Raw genomic sequence first — 12343 nt, 5'->3', positions numbered from 1 at the left:
ACGGCATATATCTGCATATAGCATCCACTACACCACTTCGTTCCACTGGGCTGGATCAACCTGTTTTTCCTTTAAACATTGTAAAATATTAACATAGGTATTAAAATATTTCATGACATCAGAAAACATTGTTTCTTGAGTCCAACACAAGACCCCCCCCCCCTTGCTGCAGTGCACTGACAAATCTTGCATGCTACACAATGAAACCCAGCCAATCGTTTGCACTTGGAGAATGGAAGGAAAGAGAGCGAGAGAGAGGGGGAAACAAACTTGAAATGAGGAACACATTTTAATCATCATCCACACTGGGGTCAAGGGTGTGGGTTGGTGCACTAAAACAACCGACCGCGGTCGACCGATTAATCGGCATGGCTGCATTTTTGGACTCTGATTACATTGCATTCTACGAGGAAACTGCGTGGCAGGCTGACCACCTGTTACGTGAGTGCAGCAAGGAGCCAAGATAAGTTGCTAGCTAGCATTCAACTGCTCTTATAAAAAACAATCAATCAATCTTCACATAATCACTAGTTAACTACACATGGCTGATGATATTACTAGTTTATCTAGCGTGTCCTGCGTCGCATATAATCAATGTTAATTTATCACCGAATCACAGCCTACTTCGCCAAACAGGAGATGACTTAACAGAAGATCATTCGTGAAAAAAAGCACAATATACAGAAGTATATATATTTTTAAACCTGCATATTTAGTTATAAGAAATTCATGTTAGCAGGCAATATTAACTAGGGAAATTGTGTCACTTCTCTTACGTTCATTGCACGCAGAGTCAGTTTATATGTAACAGTTTGGGCCGCCTAGCTTGTTGCCAGAATTATACATAATTATGACATAACATTGAGGGTTGTGCAATGTAACAGCAATATTTAGACTTAGGGTTGCCACCCATTTGATCAAATACGGAACGGTTTGGTATTTCACTGAAATAAACGTTTTGTTTTCGAAATGATCGTTTCTGGATTTGACCATATTAATGACCAAAGGCTCATATTTCTGTGTGTATTATATTATAATTAAGTCTATGATTTGATATTTGATAGAGCAGTCTGACTGAGCGGTGGTAGGCAGCAGCAGGCTCGTAAGTACTCATTCAAACTTTACTGCGTTTGCCACCAGTTCTCTCTACAGGCTGCTAGCCTAGTTTGTCTCTACTAATCCTCATAAAGGAGTGGAATTACAGCCCACTAACTGACTGGAAAAATATATCAACAGCTAGCAGACTAAAAAAGCAATAGTTTAGTGAAATATGCTCTGATCTCCAGTATTGCCCCAAATTTAACAGCAATCTGCATTCCAGAGATGGCATGGCACACATTCACCTGGGGTCTCTCTCACTAGTGCATAGCAAAACACTTTGCAGCAGAAAACAAAAACAAGTGTTTCTTATTGGACAAGTTCTGCAAGTCCCCCCATGTTTCAGTGAGTTTGGTTACGTTTGGTGCCCAATGAATAATACCCTGATATCAGCAGGTCAAAGACAGGGTGATGGCACACATTCATTCGCCAGGTCAACACAGAGCCTCAGACATCCCTATTCATCCTCTGAACAACCCTCAATGCTCTTACCAAGCTTTTCACTGCCTGACTGCATGACAATTACCTATGATGGGATAACACTGTACAGAGAAGGACAAAGTATTAATCTCAAGGCTTTTTTCATAGAAATCCATAATGCGTCCTTATTCTTTGGGTTGTTGACATGTGTACTGTAGCCTAGGGAAGGCTGGATTGTCATCAATAGGAAAGAGTAATCAAACATCTCTTGGGAGATTGGAAGCTTATTGGATGATTGTTCAAATAGACAAAGAAAAATATGGGATGTTCAAAATTCAACATGAAATACTTCATCATTGTTACAGTGCACTGGGAAAAAAAACACATGCATGGTTGAATTAGGCCTAGAATAACACACACCAGCACAGATTAACTCAACAAAAAAAAGAAAAGTCCCTTTTTCAGGACCCTGTCTCTCAAAGATAATTCATAAAAATCCAAATAACTTCACCAAAAGTAAGATGCACAGGGTCCCTGCTCATCTGCATGAACATGCCTTAGGCATGCTGCAAAGGAGGCTTGAGGACTGCATACGTGGCCAAGGAAATAAATTGCGATGTCCGTACTGTGAGATGCTTAAGACAGCGCTACAGGGAGACACGACGGACAACTGATCGTCCTCGCAGTGGCAGACCACGTGTAACAACACCTGCACAGGATCGGTACATCCGAACATCACACCTGCGGGTCAGGTACAGGATGGCAACAACAACTGCCCGAGTTATACCAGGAATGCACAATCCCTCCATCAGTGCTCAGGCTGAGAGAGGCTGGACTGAGGGCGTGTAGGCCTGTTGTAAGGCAGGTCCTCACCAGACATCACCGGCAACAATGTCACCTATGGGCACAAACCCACTGTCGCTAGACCAGACAGGACCGGCAAAAAGTGCTCTTCACTGACGAGTAGCAGTTTTGTCTCACCAAGGGTGATGGTCGGATTCGTGTTTATTGTTGAAGGAATGAGCGTTACACCGAGGCCTGTACTCTGGAGCGGGATCGAGGTGGAGGGTCCGTCATGGTCTGGGGCGGTGTGTCATAGCGTCATCGTACTGAGCTTGTTGTCATTGCAGGCAATCTCAATGCTGTGCGTTACAGGGAAGACATCTTCCTCCCTCATATGGTACCCCCTGACATGACCCTCCAGCATGACATTGCCACCAGCCATACTGTTTGTTCTGTGCGTGATTTCCTGCAAGACAGGAATGTCAGTGTTCTGCCATGGCCAGCGAAGAGCCCTGATCTCAATCCCATTGAGCACATCTGGGACCTGTTGGATCAGAGGGTGAGGGCAAGGGCCATTCCCCCCAGAAATGTCCAGAAACTTGCAGATGCCTTGGTGGAAGAGTGGAGTAACATGTCACAGCAAGAACTGGCATATCTGGTGCAGTCCATGAAGAGGAGATGCACTGCAATACCTTAATGCAGCTGGTGTCCACACCAGATACTGACTGTTACTTTTGATTTTGCCCCCCTTTGTTCAGGGACACATTATTCCATTTCTGTTAGTCACATTTCTGTGGAACTTGTTCAGTTTGTCTCAGTTGTTGAATCTTATGTTCATACAAATATTAACACATGTTAAGTTTGCTGAAAATAAACGCAGTTGACAGTGAGGACGTTTCTTTTTTTGCTGAGTTTAGGTGTTCAAATAACATCTGGCTATTAAGCAATGACTGACTCAAAGGTTTGAAGGTCTCCTACTTCCTTTCCTGTCCCATTCATTATTCAGGCCTACTGTAAACCGTAAAATACTATCCAATTAGGGGCCACATACAGTTCTCTAACAACATTGCATAATGCTGCACTCGGTATTGCATAATGCTATGATAAATATCATAATAAAACACACCAATGCACTTGTTTAACCTAAACTCAGCGTTCTGTCCCGTGTAGGCTATGCAACGTTATCAAACAACAGCCTACTAGAACGTGTGGCTTTAGGAGCCTAGACCCACTCCTGCGTTTGAATTAGACTAGGTGGGTGATGGGATTAGTAGTAGCCTACAGAGCCATTGTTGTTACTAACCCTACCAGTAGGCCAACAACTATTTAGTGTATAATTCACTCTCGCTTCAGTTACAACAACAAAAAGGGTCCACACGCCCCTCTGCAAAGTCCATTGGCGACGCGTAGGCAACGTTGTAGCGATGCTACTAGCAAGTTCGCTATATTATACAAAGATAAATGAAAATAACACTTCCGTAATATACATGATCTCGCACCGACTGAATCGTACTACTATTGAAATAACATTATCTGTTGCAACTTACCCTCGTTTATTCGAAATATGGTTGGAAAGCCAGCACCTTCTTCTAGATAGCGAGCCTGCTATTTTCACTATTTCTATCCGCTGTGCTTTCAAAGGGGTCTGGTTCTGCTTGTAGTTACTGCGACGCTCCGCCCAACTACCGCCCTCTCACTTGAGTTAGTTCTTTCTGGAATCCTTGGGACGTCCCTAACCTTACCTTACCACAACCGTAACCCTTACCCAACCTTAACCATTTTACATGTCAACTTCAATAGGGCAACGTCAGAGTTGTGACGTCCCAAGGATTCCGGAAAGCATGGACCCTGTCACGTGGGTGCGGTGAATGCCTGGCACGTATGTATAATTGGTTGTGCTCATAATCCATTGCTTCAAAGGCACAGGCCTTCGATTTATAGGAATGTATGGAGCAACACAATGTTTAAAAAATATGTTTTTTTTTCATCCTTAAAGACATATAACAGTGCAGCCTATTTAACATGACTGTGCATAAAAAGCCAAACCTGATAATATATCACAGAAGATTAGCCTATACTGTAGGTATCCGAATGCCTCACGTTTCTCTAAGTTGGGGCATTTATGCTTTAGGCATAAATGTTAATTGTGTATATAGATAATTCATTTAATTAATTGCAGGACTTCTTTGAAAGACAATAACATTTAGTTGAGAACTCCCCCTTTAATGTGTCCATTACATTAAATAGATAGAAATCATGTAGTCGACACACTCACGTCACCTTGTGGCATTGTAAGGAAATACAGGCTTTCCCTTCAAAAGTTAAAAAAGTCAACCACTCAATACTATTCATGTTTTATACAATAGTTTACCCCCTGTAGTAGACCTCGAGATTAGAAATAAACCACATCTGCGACCATCTGCGTGTGTGTCTCTTTGCTTTGAACGGTGTTGCAAAAATAATACAAAAATAAATATTGTTACAAGCTGCGAAATGTTATTGTTGCTACTGTACAGCACAAACCAATCATCTGGTTTCCACTAGATAGCACAGCCACAAAGTCTAAAATAGTCTATATCAAAACCAAATGTAGCTTTTTGGTCTTCATTAAAGGTTAGTTTAGCAGTGTGGTTAGGTTTAAAATCACATTTTAGGAAGATAAATGACAGGAATAGAAACTAGTAACGATCATTCTTTGGCGAATCCGGAAATGGCGTCCTTTCAGAAATTACGTAAATTTACGTCTGCGTAACATCAATGCACTTCAATGCACAAACATAACATCACATTCGCTTTTATCCAAGAGTAGAAAATAATCATATTTTCTGATTTAGGTAAGCGTCAAAGGCTGGTTGAATAACGGCAGCTAGCTAGTCAGAATGTTTCTATAGATATCAAACAGATAACGTTACATTAATGTACTTATTGCCAATTTCATTAACCATATTAGGAGGATAATATTTTTTTAAACGTAGCTAATTTACAGGACTTTGCTACAAAAATTGCAACTTTCATTGATGTGCAGCTAAACAGTCTGCCATACTACGGTTTGGCAGGGCAAAACGTTTTGGTGATTTCTGGTAGGCCACTAATATATACACAATTAACATTTATGCCTAAAGCATAAATGCCCCAATTTAGAGAAACGTGAGCCATTCGGATACCTACAGTATAGGCTAATCTTCTGTGATATATTATCAGGTTTGTTTTTTTATGCACAGTCATGTTAAATAAGCTGCACTGTTATATGTCTTTTATATTTTTCAAACATTGTGTTGCTCCATACATTTCCAATACTCTACTCAGCAAACTGGATGCAGTTTATCACAGTGCCATCCACTTTGTTACTAAAGCACCTTATACCACCCACCACTGCGACCTGTATGCTCTAGTCGGCTGGCCCTTGCTACATATTCGTCGCCAGACCCACTGGATCCAGGTCATCTACAAGTCCATGCTAGGTAAAGCTCCGGCTTATTCACTACCAGGACCAGCCCAAGCTGTGCCGTAAGTGTGGTGAACATGGCCACCTGGCAGACGCCAGTCAGAAGGTGGTCTGCATGAAGTGCCGGGAGGTGGGCCACCGCTACGAGGAATGCACGAACGGAAGGTCGTGCAACCTCTGTGGCGAGCGGTCCCACCTCATCCGCGACTGCCCCTCCTCCTGGGCCAATAGGGCCAAGTTCGGAAGGAGGGAGTGGGCGGCCGCGGACCGGGCTTCTGAGCGCCGGAGGGCCGAAGCGGCAGTTGCCGAGGTGGTAGTGGAGGAGCCGGTGGTGGTGGAGGAGGAGGTAGTGGTGGAGCCGGTAGTGGTGGTGGAGGAGACAGTGGTGGAGCCGGTGGCTGTAGTGGAGGGCGCGGAAGGAGCAGTGGTGGAAGTAGTGGGAGGAGAGGACAAAACCCTCCCCACCCCAACCCCCCTGCCCCAGACTAATGTGAACCCTGAAGGAGAAAGGGCCGAGAAAGACGGCTCTGGAGAGATCTTTAGCGAAAGCTCCCCAAGTGGGTCAGACATTATAGGGACGGTGTCGGAAAGCACCAGGGAGACAGAGTCGGGAGACATGGGAGAAGGGGGGGAGATTCTGGAGGAACACCTCCCCCCACGTAAAAGAAATGCTGAGGAGCTCTCCGACCCCGAACAGGGCGAGGAGAAAAAAGGAAAGGTGGAATGGGAGAGCTCCCAGGGGAGGAAGAATTTAGAACCTTCCCTCCAACTCCCCCAATCAAGTCTCCTTTTTAAACCCAGTTTTAACCTCCTCTCCCTTCCACCCCCCTTTACCCCAGAGGGAGAGAGAGAACTCACCAGAGAAATAACCCCCTTTTAACTGTTAAATGCTTTTCTTTCGGCACGGTTTTTACTCACCCCTTTTATGGCTTTTAAAATCACCACAATAAATGTAAGGAGCATAAAAACAGAAATGAGAGCACAGTCGGTTTTATCCTTTTTAGAAAGGTTTAATTCAGATGTGTTTTTACTACAGGAGTGTGGTCTACCCTTTTTATCCTCTTTACAGCAAATGGGAGGATAAGTGGCAGCACGGGCCCTCCCTTTGGAGTGGCTCAAATTTTAACAAGAATGACGGTGTTGCCATTTTAATCAAGACCCCACAGGTGGTGGTGAAGGGGAGCACGGTGGTGGTAGGTGGGCGTGCTCTTTTAGCCAATTGTACTTTTATGGGGAGGGATTTTAACGTGCTAAACGTATATGGTTTTAATGACAAACATGACCGGTGCGCACTTTTAGAGGACCTGCAGTCCCACATGCTAGGGAGGGATCCTCTAGTGGCGGGTGGGGATTTTAATTGTGTTTTAAGTAGAGCAGACAGGAGAGGGGCAGGAGAGGATTTTAAGGTAGATAGATCAAGTGTTTTATTGCAAGGGCTGTGCAGGGATTTTAAACTGACGGACTGTTTTAAAACCCTGCATCCAAGAGAGGAGGGCTTCACCTGGACCAGTGGTGACGGCACCAGAGCCTCTCGCATTGACTATCTGTTTACCCGGGACTGTCCCCCAACTGATGCTAGAATAACCCCTGCTTTCTTCTCAGATCACGCAATGCTGACGTGCACCCTTTCACTAACCTTGTGCACCCTTTCACTAACCCACAGTCAACCTCGGGTGTGACTGTGGGAAGAGGGCCCTGGAAATTGAACTGCTCCCTTCTGTCCTTCTGTAGCTCAGTTGGTAGAGCATGGCGCTTGTAACGCCAGGGTAGTGGGTTCGATTCCCGGGACCACCCATACATAGAATGTATGCACACATGACTGTAAGTCGCTTTGGATAAAAGCATCTGCTAAATGGCATATTATTTATTATTATTATAGAAGATGATAGAGTAGTTAGCCAGTACAGAGAGCAGTTCAGCCAGTGGCAGACGCTACAGGACTTTTTTGACACACGAGCACAGTGGTGGCAAATGGTGAAGGGAAGGACGAGGACCTTCTTTAGAGAGATAGGAAAGGAAAAAAGCAAAGCAAAAGATAGACGCATGGTGGGACTGCAAAAGCGACTGGAAAGGTATTTTAACTTACGCCAACAGGGCTTTGATTTTAACCAATAAATCCAAGAAGTAAAAAAAGGAAATGGCACTTTTAGCAGAACAGAGAAGTAAGGGGGTTATTTTAAGAAGTAAGGAAAGGGAATTAGAAGAGGGGGAGAAGTGCACTAGGTACTTTTTTAAGAAAATAGTTAGCCAGGGTAGGATTATGACAGGGTTGAAAAACAAGGACGGGGTTTTAAAAACAGACACAGAGGGAATAAAAGAAGTGGTCGAGGACTTTTATGGGGAACTGTTTGGGGAAAAGGATGTGTGCGAGGGAACAATGGGGGATCTTTTAACATATCTTGACAAGACCTTACCCAACACAGACGACCTGAAAAAAGACCTGACAAGGACAGAAATCGACCAAGGACTGAAACGTTTTAAGAGGGGTAAATCACCGGGGGAGGACGGCCTCCCTTTGGAGTTTTATCTGACCTTTTGGGATGTTTTAGCCGACAAACTTTTGACTGTTTTTACTGACTTCGAACACCTCGACAGACTACCCGACAGTTTTAGAGTGGGGATCGTGACTCTTTTATACAAGAAAAACGACAGGACAGACTTGAAAAACTGGAGACCGATTACCCTTTTAAATTTTGATTGTAAACTTTTTACCAAAGTTTTAACACTCAGAATGTCTTCTGTTTTAGGGGAGGTGATCCACCCGGACCAAACCTGTGCCGTGCCCGGAAGGAAGATCACGGACAGCCTGATACTGATCCGAGATGCCATCTGTTATGCGAGAGACAGAAATATGCGGCTTGTAGTCCTAAATTTAGATTTTGAAAAAGCCTTTGATCGGGTCTCGCACCAGTACCTCTTTAAGGTACTGCAAAAAATGGGTTTCCCGGACAGGTTCTTAGCTTGGGTGGGACTGCTGTACGGGGATATCACCAGCAAAATCCTTGTAAACGGGCATTTGTCAAAAGCAGTGGGAGTACACTGCGGCGTCCGTCAGGGCTGTCCTTTATCTCCTCTTCTGTTCGTGGCCTGCATTGAACCACTGGCACAGGTCTTGAGAAGGGACCAACGGATCAGCGGGGTGGGTATCCCGGGGAGTGGGGGGATGACCGCCAAGTGCGTATTTTACATGGACGACGTCAACATTTTATGCACTGACCTTTTATCCGTCGACAGGACTCTGGACAGGACTGACTGGTACGGACGAGCCTCTGGGGCGAGACTGAACAGAGACAAGACAGAGGCCCAATTCTTCGGACCGTGGGCAGACCCAGACTTGACCAGACTACCTCTGACAGTTAAACTGACGGACATAAGGGTACTGGGGGTAAAGTTTGACCAGGAGGGAGGAGGGAGTGGGAACTGGAGTGGGATCCTCGGGACAGTAAGACAGAGACTGGGTTTTTGGGGACTACGACAGCTGACTTTTGAGGGCAAGGTTTTAATCATCAAAGCTGTGATTTTACCTGTGCTTTTACTAATCAGTTCTGTTTTTATCCCCCCCCCCCGAAGGAGTATTTTAGCCCTGGAGCGGATGCTCTTCTACTTTCTGTGGGGAAGCAAGTGGGAGAGGCTGAGGAGGGAGGTGGTCAAGAGGCCCAGGTCCAAGGGGGGGAAAGGCTTGCCTGACCTCTACTTGTTCCTGGGCAGCCGCTACACAGCATTACATCTGACTCTTGCCACCTCCCGGTCAATAACAAGACACAGGCCCTCGCACGGTTCTGGCTGGGATCTTACCTCAGGACACTGAGGCTGATCCCAGTCGACCTGCGAGCCCCAGTCTCTTTCCTGCTCCCCACCCACTACGTCCAGCTCCAGAAATTTTTAAGACATTTTAAACTGGAAAAGGAAGCAGTCACGGTTTTAACTAAACACCGCTCTCTTCTCTCTCTTGTGCAGGAGCGGGAACCAGTATGTCCAGTGCGCGGGCTCGCTATAGGCGAGCCCACAACGGTCTGGCGCAACGTGGCCCATCCTGCTCTCCTGAATCGGCATCGGGACCTGTCCTGGATGGTCGCCCACGAGATCCTCCCGGTCAGGGCCGTTATGCACTCACGGGGCATGGTGAGGACATCCGCGTGCCCCCGACCGGGCTGCAGCCAAGAAGAGTCGGTGAGGCACATGCTCTGGGAGTGCAGAGCCGCCAGGGACCTGTGGAAGGAAGCAGGCCCCCTGATCACCTCGTGTCTGCCAGCAGGGGAGGACCTAACACCTCAGCTCGTGCTGTATGGGGTGGGCCGAAGGCCCATTCCACCGAAGGCCTTCACCAAGTTCTGGCCCACCCTCACGTGTCTGAAGGAAGCACTGTGGTCCTCCCGTAACCTGCTGGTAGCAAAGAGCGTAGAGACCACCCCCCAGGCAGTGGCCATGGTAGCCACGGAAGCCCTGGGGTGGTACGAACGGAAGGGGGCCTCGACCCCAGGCGAAGGGTCCCCCACAACCCCGGCGGCTACGGCCTGACAGCGCTGCGGCGCCTAGGGTGATGCGCCTAGGGGAGGGATCTACTCTGGGCCCCGAAGGACGGGACGATGGTCTATTCGGGAGAGCAGGATGAGGCGAGTTTGATAAGGACTCACCCCGCTCCTGTACAAGCGATGGAAGACAGCCTTTTAACAAAGTGACTTTTTAACATGTTTCTAACGTCTTAAAAATGTTTTATCTTTGTTGAATCATTTCGTACACATTTTAAATGGCTTTTACAGATTTTTTTTACAAAGAAAGTACTTTTATCCATAGTTGTTGTCATTGGTCTTAACAACACGTACTTTTAACAAATCTAAATGTAAATTCAAATGCTGTGTTTTATGCCTTGTTGCCGTTTTTATGTGTATAAATGATTAAATGAATGTAAGAGCTGTTTTTAAAAGGAATTGTGCAAATAAAACTTTTCCAAAAGAAAAAAAGCTCCGGCTTATCTCAGTTCACGATGGCAACACCCACCCGTAGCACGCGCTCCAGCAGGTGTATCTCACTGATCATCCCTAAAGCTAACACCTCATTTGGCCACCTTTCTTTCCAGTTTTCTGCTGCCTCTGACTGGAACGAATTGCAAAAATCGTTGAAGTTGGAGACTTTTATCACCCTCACCAACTTTAAACATCTGCTATCTGGGCAGCTAACCGATCGCTGCAGCTGTACATAGTCCATCGGTAAATAGCCCACCCAATTTACCTACCTCATCTCCATACTGTTTTTATTTATTTACTTTTCTGCTCTTTTGCACACCAGTATCTCTACCTGCACATGACCATCTGATTATTTATCACTCCAGTTTTAATCTGCTAAATTGTAATTATTCGCCTACCTCCTCATGCCTTTTGCACACAATGTATATAGACTATTTTTTTCTGTTGTGTTATTGACTTGTTATTGTTTACTTCATGTGTAACTCTGTGTTGCTGTCTGTTCACACTGCTATGCTTTATCTTGGCTAGGTCGCAGTTGTAAATGAGAACTTGTTCTCAACTAGCCTACCTGGTTAAATAAAAGTTTAAATAAAAATAAATAAAGGCCTAGGTCATCAAAATAAATCAATGGCAGCATGTTTCTGGACTCATTCAGTTCTTTTTTTTTACCTGATTAAGTACAATACGCTCACAATCAGCATCTGAAAAACACGACAGGACAGGGCGATACACCAAACACAGCATGGTGAATACTAAACAAGGAACCGACAGGACAGGAACGGAACACAAAGGAATAAATAGGGACTCTAATCAGGGGAAAAGGATCGGGAACAGGTGTGGGAAGACTAAATGATTGATTAGGGGAATAGGAACAGCTGGGGCAGGAACGGAGCGATAGAGAGAAGAGAGAGAGCGAGAGAGTGAGAGAGGGAGGGGAGAGAGAGGGGATAGAAAGAGAGGAAAGAACCAAATAAGACCAGCAGAGGGAAACGAATAGAATGGGAAGCACAGGGACAAGACATGATAATAAATGACAAAACATGACAGTACCCCCCACTCACCGAGCGCCTCCTGGCGCACTCGAGGAAGGAATCCTGGCGGCAACGGAGGAAATCATCAATGAGTGAACGGTCCAGCACGTCCCGAGACGGAACCCAACTCCTCTCCTCAGGACCGTAACCCTCCCAATCCACTAAGTATTGGTGACCCCGTCCCCGAACGCATGTCCATGATCTTATGTACCTTGTAAATAGGTGCGCTCTCGACAGGGCGGGAGGAGGAAAGACGAGCGGGGTGCGAAGAAAGGGCTTAACACAGGAGACATGGAAGACAGGATGGACGCGACGAAGATGTCGCGGAAGAAAAGTCGCACAGCGACAGGATTGGCGACCTGGGAGACACGGAACGGACCAATGAACCGCGGAGTCAACTTACGAGAAGCTGTCGTAAGGGAAGGTTGCGAGTGGAAAGCCACACTCTCTGGCCGCAGCAATACCTTGGACTCTTAATCCGGCGTTTATTGGCGGCTCTCACCGTCTGTGCCCTGTAACGGCAAAGTGCAGACCTCACCCTCCTCAGATGCGCTCACAACGTTGGACAAACGCTTGAGCGGAGGAGACGCTGGACTCGGCAA

At 46.0% G+C, this 12343-nt stretch overlaps 2 protein-coding genes across 8 annotated transcripts in view; one reads left to right on the top strand and one right to left on the bottom strand.

The window, feature by feature from the left end:
* Positions 1-4125, bottom strand: part of LOC124048551 (alpha-adducin-like) — a 52976-nt gene extending 48851 nt beyond the window's left edge. For 5 of the 7 annotated variants that reach the window (XM_046369454.1, XM_046369456.1, XM_046369459.1 and 2 more), the window contains exon 1: positions 3849-4121. The gene's annotated coding sequence lies outside the window, so the exon portion shown is untranslated. Of the gene's footprint in view, positions 1-3848 lie in introns of all 7 variants that reach the window. The other 2 variants (XR_006841251.1, XM_046369455.1) reach the window with 2 other exon arrangements.
* Positions 4126-5861: 1736 nt separating this feature from the next.
* LOC124047648 lies at positions 5862-10674 on the top strand. Its single transcript, XM_046367963.1, has 4 exons — positions 5862-6074; positions 6231-6464; positions 6751-6939; positions 9704-10674. Exons 1-4 carry the CDS (start codon positions 5862-5864, stop codon positions 10262-10264), a joined length of 1197 nt encoding a protein of 398 aa, XP_046223919.1. The 3' UTR covers positions 10265-10674.
* The last annotated feature ends 1669 nt before the right edge of the window (positions 10675-12343 follow it).

This window comes from Oncorhynchus gorbuscha, linkage group LG11 (genome assembly GCF_021184085.1).
Source record: "Oncorhynchus gorbuscha isolate QuinsamMale2020 ecotype Even-year linkage group LG11, OgorEven_v1.0, whole genome shotgun sequence".
Lineage (NCBI taxonomy): Eukaryota > Metazoa > Chordata > Actinopteri > Salmoniformes > Salmonidae > Oncorhynchus > Oncorhynchus gorbuscha.
Note: the sequence above shows the minus strand (reverse complement) of the source record. Positions and strands in the feature narration are given on the sequence as shown.